The 16900-nt window shown below is 43.7% G+C and overlaps 1 protein-coding gene and 1 long non-coding RNA gene across 4 annotated transcripts in view; one reads left to right on the forward strand and one right to left on the reverse strand.

Annotated features, from left to right (window-relative positions):
* SPEN (spen family transcriptional repressor) overlaps positions 1-7734 on the reverse strand; it is an 84635-nt gene extending 76901 nt beyond the window's left edge. For 2 of the 3 annotated variants that reach the window (XM_055083747.1, XM_024125446.3), the window contains exon 1: positions 7345-7733. In XM_055083747.1, coding sequence (XP_054939722.1) covers positions 7345-7427 — 83 coding nt within the window. In that variant the 5' untranslated portion in view covers positions 7428-7733. Of the gene's footprint in view, positions 1-7344 lie in introns of all 3 variants that reach the window. The other variant, XM_024125445.3, reaches the window with a different exon arrangement.
* Positions 7028-14987, forward strand: LOC114485942 (uncharacterized). Its single transcript, XR_003679178.2, has 3 exons — positions 7028-7387; positions 9036-9111; positions 14006-14987. It is a non-coding gene; the product is annotated as an uncharacterized lncRNA (long non-coding RNA).
* The last annotated feature ends 1913 nt before the right edge of the window (positions 14988-16900 follow it).

A 16900-nucleotide genomic window follows, 5' to 3' on the forward strand; every position in this document is an offset into this window, starting at 1 on the left:
CATGCCGCGGAGCAGCTAGGCCCGTGAGCCATGGCCGCTGGGCCTGCGCGTCCGGAGCCTGTGCTCCGCAACGGGAGAGGCCAGAACAGTGAGAGGCCTGCGTACCGCAAAAAAAAAAAAAAAAAAAAAAAAAAAAAAAAAAAAAGTTAGTGAAAATAAAGACATACTATTTTCCTATCCAAATTTAAGTACCTCCTCCTAAATTCTGGTCTAAATAGTAACAGTTTTCATTCTCCTTTTGATATAATAAAGTGATAAACTTTTAAAATCTTTTTTCTTTTCATCCGAGGTTACTTAAATAATCTTAAGTGGGGAATTCCCTGGCAATCCAGTAGTTAGGGTTCCTTGCTTCCATTGCAGGGGGCATGGATTCGATCTCTGGTCGGGGAACTAAGATCCTGCATGCTGTGCCACGTGGCCAAAAAATAAAAATTTAAAAATTTAAAAAATAAAGAATAAAAAAATCTTGAGTGAAAAAGAGTCTTTACTGCAGACAGCAGAAATTTTAAAAATTAATGGTTGAAACAAAAATCCACCACCTACCAATTTACTGACTTACAAAAGATGCAAATCACTATACATCAAATGTAGTTTGTAAAATACAAAGTGTTTTGTTTGTTTTGTTTTATTTTTTTTTGTGGTACGCGGGCCTCTCACTGTTGTGGCCTCTCCCGTTGCGGAGCACAGGCTCCGGACGCGCAGGCTCAGCGGCCATGGCTCACGGGCCCAGCCGCTCCGCGGCATGTGGGATCTTCCTGGATCGGGGCACGAACCCGTGTCCCCTGCATCGGCAGGCGGGCTCTCAACCACTGCGCCACCAGGGAAACCCCACAAAGTGTTTTAAAGTACAGTATAAATATCCTAGTTTTTTAAGCAAAGGAATAAAATGATGGGGTATTTTTTTTTAAATCACTGAGTCAATTTTAAGAATCAAAGAAACTATAAATGTATTATATGTAAAAGTACATATACTGTATGTAAACATAAGAATGTAACAAAGTCAATACAAGATATAAACAGAAAAATCTTCATTTGTCAATGTAACCCAAACTCAGCATCTAATACAAAGATACAAAGACATACACATACCCCCAGAGTTTAATGCTGGACTAAAAATCTAGCACCAAGTACATAACACAAGCAATAATAGGTGTCTTCCATTTGAATTTTCCCAGAAATATTCTTTAGCTGTAAGAGGTGGAGCAGTTCTTGTATAATAAAAATCTTTAAACATGCTAGATTTCAATTCATCCCTATACTCAAAATGAAATCCTAAGCAATTAAATCCAAAAATTCACTAAATTTAAGTTAGGGTTTTATAGAGACATCCCGTTGTGGGGTTTTTTTAGATGTTTATAATTTTCAACTTGGCAGACAGTGACACATGTAGGGGGAAAAATCGGAATATTGCAATACTTTAACATTATACCAAGAACATCTTTTCACTGCAAAACGTATTTCCACACACTAAAAACCAGCTAGACAGCACACAAAATTATATAATTTCTAATAAATTTATTAAACATCCTAATTGGTTTCCACAATAGAGTATGCTATTTTCATTCAAAATATGAGTAGCGGGCTTCCCTGGAGGCGCAGTGGTTAAGAATCCGCCTGCCAATACAGGGGACACGGGTTCGAGCCCTGGTCCGGAAAGATCCCACATGCCGCGGACCAACTAAGTCCGTGCGCAACAACTACTGAGCCTGGGCTCTAGAGCCCGCGAATCACAACTACTGAGCCCGCATGCCACAACTAGTGAAGCCCGCGCGCCTAGAGCCCATGCTCCACAACAAGAGAAACCACTACAATGAGAAGCCCACGCACCGCAACGAAGAGTAGCCCCCGCCTGCCGCAACTAGAGAAAGCCCGGGTGCAGTAACGAAGACCCGACGCAGCCAAAATAGAAAAGAAAAGAAAGAAAGAAAATTAAATTTTTTTTGAGTAGCTGTAAGACATATAATAATAAAGAAAACATTAAACAAAACAAACAGTAAAGGTTAGAAATTGAACTACAGAAAAGTGTTACTTTATTTAGTCTCCTTGTTCAGCAAACTAATATGTCAGTTTAAAGGTGACGAACAAGCCCTGGTCCGGAAAGATCCCACATGCCGCGGACCAACTAAGTCCGTGCGCAACAACTACTGAGCCTGGGCTCTAGAGCCCGCGAATCACAACTACTGAGCCCGCATGCCACAACTAGTGAAGCCCGCGCGCCTAGAGCCCATGCTCCACAACAAGAGAAACCACTACAATGAGAAGCCCACGCACCGCAACGAAGAGTAGCCCCCCCCTGCCGCAACTAGAGAAAGCCCGGGTGCAGTAACGAAGACCCGACGCAGCCAAAATAGAAAAGAAAAGAAAGAAAGAAAATTAAATTTTTTTTGAGTAGCTGTAAGACATATAATAATAAAGAAAACATTAAACAAAACAAACAGTAAAGGTTAGAAATTGAACTACAGAAAAGTGTTACTTTATTTAGTCTCCTTGTTCAGCAAACTAATATGTCAGTTTAAAGGTGACGAACAACTGTTTATTTCAAATCATCCAATATCAACATTGAGGAGCACAATCTGAACGAATATACATACTCAAGGTATTTTTCAGCCTGCAGTGTTTACTCTAAATACTGTGACTAGTTAAATACAGCTCAAACACGAGGGAGTCTTAAAAGTAAAAGCAAAAATATATATAGTCCCCAACTGGAATATGCTAGTTTTCATGAAATATTTCAATTTTTTTTTAATTTAGGCAAAATTTCAAACTAAGAGGAAAATGAGACTTGGAGGGCTATTTGGAAAAACTTCCACATTACCACTATCTCTATAACTTCTATACAAGTCTTTCCAAACCATTGGTGCTTACAGGATTAAAAATGTCTCCTAAATCAAGCCCGAAATCTCTTTATAAGCATACCACACAATACAACGCCTGAGCAATCAAGAGTCCACAAGAAAGGTAGTTGGGAAAAGGTGCCCTCTACACAAGTCAAACACCATCATTTTCTTGGCACTGAGCCCTATGTTTTCCTCCAATCTGCCAGAAGCATTCTAACTCAGGAGATAAAGTACAACATCGCAAGCATTCTGTATTAGTTTCTAATGCTATTTCTCAAGATAAGTATAAAATTATTTTACTTTACTTTTTTTAATGTTCAAAAAGCCTGTCATGAAAATAGGTATTCAAAATTATAACATTCAAAAACAGAGGTGTTTCTTCAAAGAAACTGGCTCAGCTCAAAAGAATAAGCCATGTAGCAGTGATGCGGGCTAGGGAGTCAAATTTGTTTAAGTCTAAAAGTATCTCTAGTTATCGTTAGGACAAGGAAACTTTACCACAATACTTTATATTGTGTCCCAGAAGTAAACCAAATTCATGTAACATAACATGTATTCCAGCTATTTAAACTCAGGAAAACCATTATGATTGGACATGTAAAGTTAGCAAAACGAGAGAGAAGATATGCGGATATATGTATATGTATAGCTGATTCACTTTGTTATAAAGCAGAAACTAACACACCATTGTAAAGCAATTATACTCCAATAAAGATGTTAAAAAAATAAAGTGACTGCAGCAAGATAAAATAAATAAAGTTAACAAAACACTTTCAAATGAGTTTCATTCTTTGACAAAATTTTTACATGAGCTGCTACCATGCTCAACCTCTGCGTGATCTTTAACTCATTCTCTAGAACTGGAGAATGGATGGGAAGAATCTGAATATGTGATTTACTTCAAACCTGAAAATAAGATACAGAGACTTTTATGTCCTTTAAAGGGTTCTATTCATTTGCTCATTCTAATTCAGGGAGTCGCCTTTGCATACACCTCTCTCCCTCTAACAACTAAGACAGCGACCAATTGTTGTATAACTCCTCCCTTCCCCCTTCAATCCAGCTAACATACCATACAAAGGAAAGGACTTTCTCTATTGTGCAAATTCAGTCCCTGCAATGGATCTTTGTTAACTAAATCTGATTCAGAAATACTCATTTAATTCTTTTCAATCAGCATATTGAATGCTGTTAAAATCATGAGCACAACAGATTATTCTTATTGCAAGAGGTAAAGCCAAATTTTGAAAATGTTCTGATTACATTTTTAAGGTTTGCTTTCCTTGGCACAGAGGGAAAAAAAGCCAAATCAGCAACCTTCCCTCAACCTATTTTCTACCAAAAACACCGATCAAAATATAAATAAAAGAATTGGCTCTGACCCTCCCCCATCCCATGCCTCTTAAACTGCCCTGCTCCCAAAGCTGCCTCATTTAATCATTTTTTAATCCAAATACTTACTACAAAAGCCTAATCACCATTACGAGAACATTCATTTTGAAAACATTTTATTATATAATGTATTCCCAGTGTACACCTCTTAATCCTGTAAAACAGTTATTAATGTTGAAATCAGCTAGGGAAAACGGTAAAAGTAGGCACTTTAACCTCAGTTTTAGTATAGGTATTGCATGGTTTTTCTCATTATGATTTCTAGAAGACATCAGAATTGAATGTTCTTAAATTTTCTTGCAGAACTCTCATTCTGGTACAAGCACCGTTTTATCCCTTTCACTTAAATTATTCACATTTAGTTATCCTCCCAGTAGCAACCACACACTTTACAAAACATTTTCTACAATAAGGATAAAAGACCTTGAATTTCTCCAAACAAGGTCCATTTAGTTTCACAGCTGGATCAGCAAGAACATTGCTTGTATCCGTTTTAAGGATACACAAGAAGCCAGAAATAGAGATTACCTGTTACGGCGTGGAGATGGGAAGGGGAGAGTGGGAACTGTTATTCCCAGGGCCGGGGTAAAGAGGAGATTTTTCTCTGTAAACCTTTTTACACTCTTTAAACCCACTAAGAATACACTATCTACCAAAAGAACTAAGCAAACTTGTTTAAAATTTTCAAAAGTCGCTTTTAAAATAAAGGAATTTCAGGGACACTAGGGTCTACTTAGTTTTAAGATAATCTTATCAATAGCATCTGCTTTTGCTCTGCAATAGGTAACACACTCCTTTAAATGCAGTCGTGAGCAATGTGCCAGCTAAGACCTCTTTAATACAGCAACGTTCCTCCAGACCGCCGCTTTCCAAGGCAGCTCGCATCCTCTGCCCGCTCCTCCCTCTGTGCATTCTGAGATCTGCTCTGCTGATTCCCACTTAAAGTGGGTCCTGGCCGCCATTTTAGAAAGTCATTCACACAAGCCGGCCGGCAGCACCATCCACTTAAAAAACCTTCCAAAACTCCCTCGGACGATTTCCTCTTTCCTCTCTAACCCCTCATCCTGCAGAGGGGTCAAACTCCCCGCGATAGGCATACAGTGTCTCTAGAATCTGCATAATGCGAAATGACACGTCTGGCCACATGATACTGAGGGGGCAAAGCAAATGCTGCAATGCACGTGTTTGCACGTCGGTGCATACGAATTTCCCAGGCAGACACCTACACAGAAGGTCCACAAGGAGATAAAAGTGAGCACATCTAAGTGGCTTTTCCAGTCCAATAATCTGCACCTAAATGATTTTTCCACCAAAACACTGAAGATATGGGGCCTCCATATGGGGTAAGGGGTGGAGCAGCGCCACGGAGAGTTCCCATCTGTTTCCCCACTGAGCCCGAGATCTCCCCTTTGTCACAGGGGACAGAGGCGAGTTTTTGCTCCTGCCTTCCCGCTGCCTGATTTCTCAGCACAACGTAGTAAACACCGGGAGTCCCTGGAAGCGCGCCTCCCCCAGTCCTGCCGAGGACAGCTTTAGTGGGTTATGAACAGCCTCACTATTCCAGGCTCCTTTTCACACGCGGACACGCGCAGACGCGCGCTCCAGTGGTGAAGATTTAATACCCCAGTAACAGCAACCACCAACAGAATCAATGATCCTCCATTTGAAAGAGCGGAGCTCCGCTGCCTCTGCTTCCATTTCCTTATGCAAGCTGCTCAAGAGCAAGCGACGCAATCTATTTTTCCCATGGTGACTCACTAATAAGGGCGCTCCATAATTTCCCCTTCACTCACTAGATAGTAAGAGGAATTTAGAGTATACCAAACTTAAAACCTTCCGAAGTCTTTAGTATCGCAAGAAACAGTAATTTTCGAGGACAATCACATATCTGCTACAGTCCTTCTCAATTTACACCAGTGTAAATAAACCGTCATTTTCAGTATTTCACATGGAGGGCTCTATCAGCTATGACCCACATAGATTTCACAAAACAAAAACAAACGGTAAAAGCTACTAAGTAAGTAAAATGTATCAAGAACATTCATTCCTACTACGCCACGAACAAAAAAAAAATATTCTGGGAAGAACCTTTTTAAAAGCTACATCTTTTTTTAAAAGCGCTACATCTTCTAATCTGAAAAGGCATGCATTTTTTAACCACTGATTTAGGAATTCTGGGTGGGAGGGAAACACCATCCTTTTAAAAAAGGTTCTGCAGTGTTAACGCCGGCGCGGCCGCAGCAGCGGAGATTCCCGAAGCTGGAGCACAGCGCGGTGGGGACTCTGCTACATGAGGTGGCTCCTCCTCTGCGAGCACTCGGTCCCCACCATCCTCCTCATCCAGGGACCCCAGAGCGCTGAAGGGAGGAAGGCGAAAAGAGCCGAAACAGACGCACCAACTTATTTTCAGACACCACCCTCCACCCAACCCCACATAAACAAGGGGAAGAAACCAAAACATTTGCGTTTGCCATTTCCATTTAGTTTCTAGGTCTGTGAACCTTCCGTGAGAGGTCCCTAGAATCCAGCAGGGTCTTCCCAGTTCCGAGATATCCCTACGATATCTACCAAGACTTTTGTTTTTGTGTAACCTTTCCTTTCCCACAAAACCCTCTCTAGGTCAGACATGTCCACGCGTCCACAGGGCGAGAAGCGCGAGTTGCTGCGGGACTCTGGAGTTGGCCGGGCCGGGGGCTGTCGGGGCGGGGTAGGGGTTCGGGTCCCGGCCCGGCGACGGCTCGGTTCCGCCGCATCTGCCGGGCCGGCGGGGGCGGCTGCTCGGAGCCGAGGCAGCGGCGCGCTAGGACACGACCCCACCGCCCGCTGGCCAGCCTGAGGGCACCCTCCCGGCGCCGGCTTCGCGGAGGCCAAGCGACAGCCGCCTCCTTATTGGGAACGGAGAGGGCGGCAGCCGGGCCCGCCCCGCCGAGGCCCGAGGCCCAACGCCGCGACACGGGCCGAGCAGCGGCCAGGCAAGCGCGCGTTCCCCGCACCCGTCCGTGGGTCTGGCCCGGGTCTCCTCACCAGTTCCGCGCACGGGGAGGGGCTGGCAACGGGCCGGAGGGGGCAGCGGCGCCCGAGGAGAGAGCGCGGCCCCGGGCCTCGTGTCACTCACCGTTTGAAATGCTCGATGATCTTCTCTTCCCGCACATTCTCCGGTAAGTTGCCCACCCAGAGATGCCTGGTTTCCCGGACCATGCTGGGCGGTGTGCCGGCGACCGCTGGTGCGGGATCCCCCTCGCCGGCTTCGTACGAGCCCGTCAGCGCCGGCAGGCGGGCGCCGAGGCGGCGGCGGCGGCGGCTGCGGCGGTGGCGTCGGCAGCGGCGGCGGCTCCTCCGGCTCCCCCCCGTGCAGAGACCATCCCTCTCCCCCAGGTTCTGACTCTCGGGCCTCGCAGCTCCGCTCTGCCGCCACCACACACCCGAAGCCGACCCCCGCGCTCCGGCGGCGCATGCGCCCGGGCGGCGGCGGGAGGGGGAGCGGGTAGGAGGGGCGAGCGAGACCCGGGCGGCAGCGACTACGACGGAGCTGGCGCTGTGGCAGCCGGACGCTTCCCACCGGCGCGCGCGACCCGCCTCCCTCACCGCGGGCGCGAGCGCAGCCGCCCGACAGCCCGCCGAGGCTGAGACGCCGAGTTCCTCCCAGCCGATGCGCAGGCGCGCGGGGGAGGAAGGAACGCAGGGCCAGGAAGGAACGCTCGCGCGCTGGGTCCCGGTGCGCAGGCGCGCAGCACTCTGCTAGGGCGGGCGCCGTGTCAGGCCTGGGGCGCCGCGCTTGCAGAGGCAGGCATATCCTCCAGCCCCTCGAGTAGGGGTCCCAGGCTCTGACCTGGGGGAATAAAAGAGAGAAAGGCGGTTGGTATTCACAGGGATGCGTGTCAAAGCGGCTGCCAAGGCTTCTTTCCTAGGAGAAGCCAGGACCTCTTCCCCTGCTCACCTTTGGCCAGCTTCTGGCGTTTCCGGGCACTTAGAGCCGCGCCTGCTTGGGAAAGTGTCAGAACAAGGCCACCCTTCTCACGGCCCAGCTAAGCTGTGACGGCTTCAGAAACCCATCGCTCCCGAGAATCGTTAGCTTGTAACATTAAGCAACTTTGTTTTATATAGAATCTTGGCGAAACCGTCTGCACGTTCTCTTTGCGGATCGTTATGGCATACCAGGAATAGAACTGAATGAAGTGAGACGGTTACATGTCTGATGGTGTTCCCCTCAGAGGATTTGCTATAATTTAATATCTAAGCCGAGGAGGGGATTAGAACTCCAGCCTTTCCAGGACTAAAAGCTTTTAAATTTTAAAGCCTACAGTTGAACTTTTTAGTTTACAGAACCCCGGGGAAAACCCACAAAATTAAGGCAACAGTACTGAGTCCAGAAAAATGGAATTTTTTAGAACAGTCAGCAACTCAGCTTTCTTTTACACTATCTACAGAACTATAATATCACAGGTGTAGTGCTTTAGGTACAGACCAGATTTTAAATATTCGATCTCATTCACTTTCTCCATAAATATTGATACAAGCCAACTTATCATCAAACTGTGCTATTTTGAATTGGAAAATATGGTCACCATAATAAATAGCACTAATATATGGGGTCACCTGCGCATAAATTGTTTCTTTAATTCCACAGATGGTAAAGCTCCAAGTAGTTTTTTTGTTTGCCATATAGTTTAATATAAGCTTCTTAATGATGTGTCAAGAGAGTCACATCAACTTTTCTTGTATTTAGTTTAACAGTCTATACTATACTTAAACTTGATCTCAGCAGGTCTGCTCAACTGAGATCGTCTCTCTTCCTTCCTCTCTCAGGATGTTAGAAGGCTAAGCAAGTCCCTGTCTTACTTACACAGTTGCAACAATTACAGAACAAGATGTGCTAGCTCAGGTAATAACCTTACCATCCACTGAAATAATTTTTGGAATTTTGACAAGTTACTTCTAAAAATTCTAGATTCTGAGCCAGGTAATTTTTTTCTATGCTATTTTTCTGGCTTATGTTTACATTTTCTATTTCAACACACTTTTTTTGAGGGGTGGGCGGCCAGTAACAGGCAGAAACGGAAAGAGGTGGTTTAGAAAAGTTAGAAAAAGCACCACCACAATAATGGCACTCATTCATAATTCAGTTAAGGCCTTTAATGCCGCCACAGAGGTTGACCTTGTCTTCATGCAAATCAGTCATTAAATGATGTGGAAATTTTTGTTCTTGAAAACATTATGGAATTGATTCCTCAGTAAAAGTGAAAGCAAATCAACCTACATTCACATGTAGGATTAGCCATTTACATTTGCCATAACTATCACATAAGGAGTGTCAGGCCAGCACACTGTTACCTAAACTCATGAACTTCATAGTTCTGTATATGTGGCTGCAGTTAGTGTTGAACCGATGGGCATTTTTCCACGAAGCATAAATTTCAATATTAGCAACCAAAATTTGAAACACATTTTAAAATATTATGTAAATTACTCATTTAAAACCTGATAGGCGGGGCTTCCCTGGGGGCACAGTGGTTAAGAATCCGCCTGTCAAAGCAAGGGACACGGGTTCCATCCCTCCTCCGGGAAGATCCCACATGCCGCGGACCAACTAGGCCCTTGCACCACAACTACTGAGCCTGTGCTCTAGAGCCCTCAAGCCACAACTACTGAGCCCATGAGCCACAACTACTGAAGCCCACACGCCTAGAGCCCGTGCTCAACAAGAGAAGCCACCGCAATGAGAAGCCCGTGCACCGCAACAAAGAGCAGGCCCCACTCGCCGCAACTAGAGAAAGCCCGCGTGCAGCAATGAAGACCCAACGCAGCCAAAAATAAATAAATAAAATAAATTTTAAAAAATTAAAAATAAGATAAATAAAACCTGATAGGCCCTGAATTAGCTGCATCTTCTTGGTGTCACCAGGAAGAACAGAAAAGGCTGAGCTCAATCACATTAAAAGGGGGCAACAGGGCTTCCCTGGTGGCACAGTGGTTGAGAGTCTGCCTGCCGATGCAGGGGACACGGGTTCGTGCCCCGGTCCGGGAGGATCCCACATGCCGCGGAGCAGCTGGGCCAGTGAGCCATGGCCGCTGAGCCTGCGTGTCCGGAGCCTGTGCTCCACAACGGGAGAGGCCACAACAGTGAGAGGCCCGCGTACCGCAAAAAAAAAAAAAGGGGGTCAACAAAGAAGAGGATTCAGAAAACACTACCTTGCAATTAGAGAAATAAAGGGCATATCTCACCTTGAATGCAGCCTTCAGTTAAAATCATGCTGAAGAAAATTCAACGGCTGAAAAAAGGGGGGGTGGGGCTTTTAGAGCAAAATCATTAGAAGAGAGCCTAGTTAGAGTCATTATTAAATGTGGTATTTTGTATCCATCTATGACTCCCACAGAACAGTAAAAGGATAAGCTAAAACAAAGAACCAATTAAGAGGTACTTATACTTTCTCCACGGCACAAGAATAAGGAGACATTAAATGAAAATTAAAAGCAACATGTTTGCCAGCTAAATTTTTTTAAAATGTAGCTCTCTTAGATTATCCTAAAGGTCTTGTTACAGCAGTGCTGTTTCCCCATGTAAACAGCAGAGTAGATACATAATTTTTATATAAAATTAATTTGAAATGGACAAAGTTGTTTGCAAATACTTTCAAGCTCCCCACCTTTGGGAGGTAACAGAAGAGAAATTGTTGGGTTTTTTGTTTGTTTGTTTTGCGGTACGTGGGCCTCTCGCTGTTGTGGCCTCTCCCGTTGCGGGGCACAGGCTCCGGACGCGCAGGCTCCGCGGCATGTGGGATCTTCCTGGACCGGGGCACGAACCCGTGTCCCCTGCATCGGCAGGCGGACTCTCAACCACTGCGCCACCAGGGAAGCCCTCAAATTGTTAAACAAAGTTGAATTAAAGTTCTTCCAAAGACCTTTAGAGATCACAGGATATCAAAAAGACGATTAGCAAATGCCAAATTAAGTTAATTATCATTTCTCATTTTACCAGAGATTTATCAAACAACTGAGAAACCGTCTCTGTTTAACAATATAAAGGCTAGAGAATTCCCTGGCAGTCCAGGGGTTAGGACTCCACACTTTCACTGCCCAGGGCCCAGATTCGATTCCTGGTCAGGGAACTAAGATCCCACAAGCAGCGAGGCACGCGCCTGCACGCGCACACACACACACACACACACACACACACACACACACACACACATATATGCTAGCAAAATTCCATTAAACATCATTTGATAGCACCTCATGCTCAGATTCTCTTGAAGTGTTACTTTCATCAAAATACTTGTTTTCAGAATTACAGGCACCAAAAATAGCACGCAAGGTGTTCATTTTAGCTTCTTGGATTTTAAAAAATCTGATACACACTTCTCAAAAGAGAATTCTCAGTTTATAAAATGTCAATACGTCGGCTTAAATAGACATGCAGATTATTTAATGTGTAAAACAAATTTCATTTCTGTTCAAATTTTTAATGTGTTCCTGTGATGCCCAAAAAAATATTATTCTAATTTCAATAAGGCAGATTCATTTGAAGGAAAAATAGTTCAATTATAGATGCTAAGTTCAAATAAGCAATTCAGGTGGGAATTCTATCCATCTCTATAAAAGTTAATATTTGCAGGTTAAAAGTAATGTCCATGCTCCTTATAGATTCTTTCAGCAGAATGCTACTTGACCTTGAACTTTGGGGGATACGGAAAAACACTGATGGTATGAATGAGAGACATTATTGTATAATGGAAGTACCTCTGGGTTAAGAGTCAAAAATTCCAGGGGCTTCCCTGTTGGCGCAGTGGTTAAGAATCCGCCTGCCGATGCAGGGGACATGGGTTCGAGCCCTGGTCCGGGAAGATCCCACATGCCGCGGAGCAACTAAGCCTGTGCACCACAACTACTGAGCCTGCGCTCTAGAGCCCAAGTGCCACAACTACTGAGCCCGCGCTCTAGACCCCATGCTCCGCAACAAGAGAAGCCACCGCAATGAGAAGCCTGCGCACTGCAACAAAGAGTAGGCCCCGGCTCTGAGAAAGCCCGTGCACAGCAACGAAGACCCAAAGCAGCCAAAAATAAATAAATAAATTTTAAAAAATAAATAAATAGTCAAAAATTCCAGTTCCAATTTTGTCACTGGCTATACGGCCTAGGAAAAATCAGTTAAATCCTCAAAGTCTCAATACCCTTATCTGCAAAATGAGGATAAAAATATGTTTTCTCTACCTGGTAAGGTTGCTAGAAGTATCAAATGAGATAATATATGTAAAAGTATTTGGAAGTAACACAGCAAAAAAATATCATGAATACTATTAAGTTGACTGCTAATTTCATATGAATATCAAGAGTAAGCACCAGTTGAAGTTAAAAACATACCATGATCAATTTATAACATTTTCAGGATTATAGCCAGGTCTTATAATCAAATCAACATGCAGTGATTGCATATCAAGTACGAAGTTCCTTGCACTCTTTTGCTGACTCTTTCTATTGCAAAACTCTTAATAACAACAAAACTGGTAAGTACATGCCCTTTGCACAGCCCCAAATCAAGTGCTGGGTTTTCTCAGTGCTTTCATGTTTATTGGCAATGTATCAGGAAACACTGGGAAAGCTTTTCTCAGTTTCTGTCCTTATTACAAATTTTTACAAATTTTTTTCATAAGTATTTATTTTTGTATGTTTTCAATAGAAATACAACCCACTCTTATTCTGATTTTTTAAATTTAGTTTAACAATTAATAATTGACGCTCACTGAAAACGATCAAAAAGTAGGGTGTGATGTCTTCTCTCATCTATTTCCCCATTTGAGTGTGAAAGATAATTCAGAAAGGTGACATTGAAGCAGAGGCATTTGCAAAGTGGAATTAAAACAGACGTGTTTTTAATCAGGTCTTATTTCACACTGTGAAGAGCACCTGTATTTAGCATGCTAGATGTGCTCAATGAGTTCAGTCATGCATAATGGAAGCCCAGTTGGGGAAAGCATCTGAGCCTCAAACTCAGGCTCTGAATGCTAACCTAGCCAATAGAGCAGATAAATTACTATCACCATTTAAACAGGAGAACAGAATAGTTACCAGATATTTAACAAAAATTTTGTTACCAATCGAGTTCCACACTATTAAAATTGAACTGTTTCATGAGAAAACATATATTTAAAATATAAACACTGTTCCTAAAGGCATCATATAAAAATATATTAACTAGCTCTAAAATGATCAAAGACCCAACCACATGAGAACTTGTCAATACTAACAAACTCCTATTATTAGAATCAGGGTTTATTTTTTGTTTTTTGCTTTTTCCTAAACAGTAGAAAATAAAACAGACAACACTAATATATTATTGTCAAAGAGTGTTTGACATCTTGCTAGTTCTGAGGGTCAACTAGTGAAAAAGACAGACCAGTCTATTAATGGATTTATTTTGATATAGCAGGCTCACTGTAGTGAAATTATGCATACATAAATGATCAAAACTCCAATCAGTTGAATAGTATTAGCTAGCTAGTCCTTCTCGAAATCATTCTTTCAGCATAACATTTCATAATCTATTTTACTGTTCAATTCTCTAAGAAAGCTAAATAATTTATTCCACATTGTTTTTGGTTTTTCAGAAATGAATATAATGGCTGATATTTTCTTTTTTAAAAAATCAATTTTTATATTTCCACCATTTCCTTGGAAAGTTGCTAAAGGTAACTTTCTTCCTTCTATGAGGAAATACTGCTAATATACCTAATATTTATTTTTTATTTTTTTTTAACTTTCTATTTTATATTGGAGTATAGCCGATTAACAGTGTTGTGATTGGGACTACCCTGGTGGCGCAGTGGTTAAGAATCCACCCGCCAGTGCAGGAGACACGGGTTCGAGCCCTGGTCCGGGAAGATCCCACATGCTGCAGAACAACTAAGCCCGTGCGCCACAACTCCTGAGCCTGTGCTCTAGAGCCCGCGAGCCACAGCTACTGAAGCCCGTGCACCTAGAGCCCGTGCTCCTCAAGAAGAGAAGCCACCGCAATGAGAAGCCCGCGCACCGCAACAAAGAGTAGCCCCTGCTCGCCAGGACTAGAGAAAGCCGGCGTGCAGCAACAAAGACCCAACACAGCCAAATAAATACATAAATAATAACGATGTTGTGATAGTTTCAGGTACATAGCAAAGGGACTCAGCCATACATATACATGTATCCATTCTCCCTCAAACTCCCCTCCCAACCAGGCTGCCACATAGCTTTGAGCAGAGTTCCCTGTGCTATACAGTAGATTATACCTAATAGTTAGAATTGTGAATACAACTTATTAATGTTTATGGCACTGAATAAAAGATAGACTGGAAGGATACTTGCAAATATTAATAATGGTTGTGCCTATGTGGTAGAATTCAATTTTTTTTCAAGTTCTTATTCATCTATATTTTCTAAACTTTTCTTTGGTTAACATATATTGCTCTTATAATTAGAAAAAGTTACAGTAAAATGAGCTGGAAGTCAACATCTGGGTTACTTTAGTTTAGGGCTCCTCTGAAATGCTGATACTTCACTACAATGAATCAACATATTTATGTTAACAGATCCCACATGAACAAAACGTTATCATTCTCTATGTTAATTCAGAGAGTTCATTCAACCTTTTAAAATTCTACTACTAATCCTCATGTGAGAAAAAACTTAGCCTCTTCATTATAAATGATATACAATAGCAAAAACACCTCAGGTCTAAGAGATTGTCACTTAAACATCAGGAAGTCAGCAGAATACACATAATGCAAATCAAGGCTACTATTTAATTCAGAGAAGACTATCAAAGTGCACTTGATGGAATCTCAAAAACAATAATACCAACTAAAATACATTTAGTAACTTATTACATGTGTCTTGACATTTTCAGACTTTGGGTGTTAAGCTCCCCTACTGTTCCTCTGAAAGCCTTGTTCTAGTTTGAAGTAGAGAATTCAAAACCTCATGAACTTGTTCCAAATATGTTTTAAAACTGTTTCTGGGCTTCCCTGGTGGCGCAGTGGTTAAGAATCTGCCTGCCGGGCTTCCCTGGTGGTGCGGCGGTTGCGCGTCCGCCTGCCGATGCGGGGGAACCGGGTTTGCGCCCCAGTCTGGGAGGATCCCGCATGCCGCGGAGCGGCTGGGCCCGTGAGCCGTGGCCGCTGGGCCTGCGCTTCCGGAGCCTGTGCTCCGCAACGGGAGGGGCCACAACAGAGGGAGGCCCGCATACCACAAAAAAAAAGAATCTGCCTGCCATGCAGGGGACACGGGTTCAAGCCCTGGTCCGGGAAGATCCTACGTGCCGCACAGCAACTAAGCCTGTGCACCACAACTACTGAGCCTGCTCTCTAGAGCCCGTAAGCCACAACTACTGAGCCTGAGTGCCACGTCTACTGAAGCCCATGTGCCTAGAGCCCATGCTCTGCAACAAGAGAAGCCACCCAATGGGAAGACCGGACACTACAACGAAGAGTAGCCCCCGCTCGCCACAACTAGAGAAAGCCCGTGCGCAGCAACGAAGACCCAACGCAGCCAAAAATAAAAATAAATTTATTTTTTTAAAAAGCTGTTTCCATTTTAATTAAATTATTGCTATTTAATAGTAATGCCCTTTATTTATTTATTTTTGGCTGTGTTGGGTCTTCCTTGCTGCGCGCGGGCTTTCTCTAGTTGCGGCGAGCAGGGGCTACTCTTCATTGCAGTGAATGAGTGGCTTCTGTTATTGCAGAGCACGGACTCTAGGCACACGGGCTTCAGTAGTTGTGGTATGTGGGCTCAGCAGTTGTGGCTCGCAGGCTCTAGAGCACAGGCTCAGTAGTTGTGGCGCACAGGCTTACTTGCTCCACGGCATGTGGGATCTTCCTCGACCAGGGCTCAAACCCGTGTCCCCTGCATTGGTAGGCAGATTCTTAACCACTGTGCCACCAGGGAAGTCCCAGTAATGCTTCTTAAATCACGTAACTGCTTCAATATTTTGCTATTAATCTTCAGGATGGTAACGATTGATAATTTTACATAATATTCCATAACTAGACACTTGAAACCTTTGGCTTAAAATAAAACCACATTCTGTTTAAAGGCTAGGTAAGACATGATGCATTTCTGAGTTAAATGCTGGAATTATTTTTAAATGTATATTTAAAAGTTAAATTTCAGTATTTTGATAAAGGAGATAATAGAATTTTTTCAGGCTATATACTATAAAAGTCCTAGGAACCATCCCTTACAGTTTTATTTGGAAAATTCTTTGGCTGAAAAGCATTCGCCTCAAGATAACTCTTATTTATTTATTTTTGGCTGCGTTGGATCTTCGTTGCCGCGCCCGGGCTTTCTCTAGTTGCGTTGAGTGGGGGCCACTCTTCGTTGCAGTGCGCGGGCTTCTCATTGCAGTGGCTTCTCTTGTGAAGCACGGGCTCTACGCGCGCGGGCTTCAGTTAGTTGTGGCACGCGGGCTCAGTAGTTGTGGCTCGCGGGCTCTAGAGTGCAGGCTCAGTAGTCGTGGCTCACGGGCTTAGCTTCTCCGCGGCATGTGGGATCTTCCCAGACAGGGCTCGAACCCGTGTCAATGGCTCCCTAGCACCTGCGGGCGAGTTAGCAGGTGCTCACGACGATAAAATGCCAAATTGCAACCGCCACGTCAGTCTTTAGGAGCCCCGAAAGGTGCCTTTTTCGCAAACAAGCTCCCT

The sequence above is a fragment of the Physeter macrocephalus genome, chromosome 3 (assembly GCF_002837175.3).
Source record: "Physeter macrocephalus isolate SW-GA chromosome 3, ASM283717v5, whole genome shotgun sequence".
Classification (NCBI taxonomy): Eukaryota; Metazoa; Chordata; class Mammalia; order Artiodactyla; family Physeteridae; genus Physeter; species Physeter macrocephalus.